This window comes from Cryptotermes secundus, unplaced genomic scaffold (genome assembly GCF_002891405.2).
Source record: "Cryptotermes secundus unplaced genomic scaffold, Csec_1.0 scaffold14045, whole genome shotgun sequence".
Lineage (NCBI taxonomy): Eukaryota > Metazoa > Arthropoda > Insecta > Blattodea > Kalotermitidae > Cryptotermes > Cryptotermes secundus.
In genome coordinates, this window is record NW_019738229.1 from 1 (window position 1) to 1,311 (window position 1,311).

General features: G+C 41.4%; 1 protein-coding gene across 1 annotated transcript; it reads right to left on the reverse strand.

The window, feature by feature from the left end:
• Nucleotides 1–462: 462 nt before the first annotated feature.
• LOC111870698 (fizzy-related protein homolog) lies at nucleotides 463–1,025 on the reverse strand. The gene is made up of 2 exons (XM_023863165.2): nucleotides 726–1,025; nucleotides 463–620 (listed from the first exon to the last, which is right to left on the reverse strand). Exons 1-2 carry the CDS (start codon nucleotides 945–947, stop codon nucleotides 579–581), a joined length of 264 nt encoding a protein of 87 aa, XP_023718933.1. The 5' UTR covers nucleotides 948–1,025; the 3' UTR covers nucleotides 463–578.
• Nucleotides 1,026–1,311: the final 286 nt, after the last annotated feature.

Genomic DNA, 1,311 nt, shown 5'->3' on the forward strand with positions numbered 1-1,311 from the left:
AGCCGAAATGTTGTCCTTTAAATCCTGTAACATACACGGTTTGTTAGCATACACCTGGCTTAGATGTCGTAATGATTTCTTGGGAGACTGAAGTAACCTGTCACGCACAATTGCAATCGTTTCTTCTGGCATTTCTGGGCGGTTTTTACCACGTTCATTTAAAAGTGCCCCTGTCCTTTCCAATTTCTGAGCCAAGGACTGTATAGTCGATTTCGCTGGCGTCTTGCGAACTCCAAACTTCCTCCTGAATTCCAATTGTGTGTTTGCAATCGAGCCTGTCACCCAGTACGTGCACACGAGAAACACTCACTGTTCAACAGTAGCGTACTCCATGACTGTCGCCTGTGCACTGCAGACACGTTTCAGGATTGTCCTTGACCTTGCAGCATAAGGGCTGCTACTTGCTGGATCATGTGCACACCATTCGACTCAGCACGGCCCACGGATTATTATGTCATAATTGTGAGCGGTTATGTGCATCACCTGCAGAATTATTAGCAAATTCATCGGGCTGGTTCTATACGATTCACCCTGTATAACATAACATTACAAAAACTAGTGGACTATTGAAGAACTCTTTAACGGATGGCGTTATATAATTCCAGGGGCGAGTGGTTCTCCTGAAACAGATACTGAAAATCATTATAAATATTTTGTTATAAATTCTTGTTTAAGTATGCATGTCATCGTAAGAAATGTGACTAGTGAATAAACTGAGCATTTACCTTCTGAGAATGACGTTTCCTAAACACACTCCAAAAACGGAGTGTCTCATCTGCAGAACCAGTCACAACTGCTTGCCCATCTGGTGACTCTGCCATGTAGAGAACTCTGGCAGAGTTGGCAGTGAGGCTCGCAAGTTGTGTCAAGCCCGGATACTTCCACAAACGTATCTGCTCTTGGAAGTGGCCATGGGTGCTCACCTGCAACATATACAGTGGATCCATTTTTATTAAGAAGCTTTCCAAGGGACCAAGCAGAAAAACATTTTAAAGGGGTAGGCTTCAAAATGTTTACAGAATGTTACATCCTTTTGCAGAGTAACAGAATAGACATATTTTTAAACTGAATAAATACACAGACTTCCATATATACCCAACATGTTCCTGCTATATTGGTTATAAAGTCCAAGAGTCTCTTCTGAACTGTCATTCTTTCTTGAAGATCAAATCTAGTGTAATTTTTTTTATTTGTCTTTCAAACAAAGTTGAGGTAAACGTTTTCAGTTCCTTCAGGCTTCTAATGACTGAATGTGGCTCATGAAATGGCAGCATTTTCCTTTTTTGACTGCCATTCTCCTTCCCAAACATG

Bases quoted from the DNA above. Each gene is read 5' to 3' on its own strand.
- LOC111870698 (XM_023863165.2), bottom strand. From the start codon at position 947: ATGGATCCACTGTATATGTTGCAGGTGAGCACCCATGGCCACTTCCAA. The intron at 621-725 runs GTAAATGCTCAG...TATCTGTTTCAG, and splicing joins GGAAACGTCATTCTCAGAAG to GAGAACCACTCGCCCCTGGA.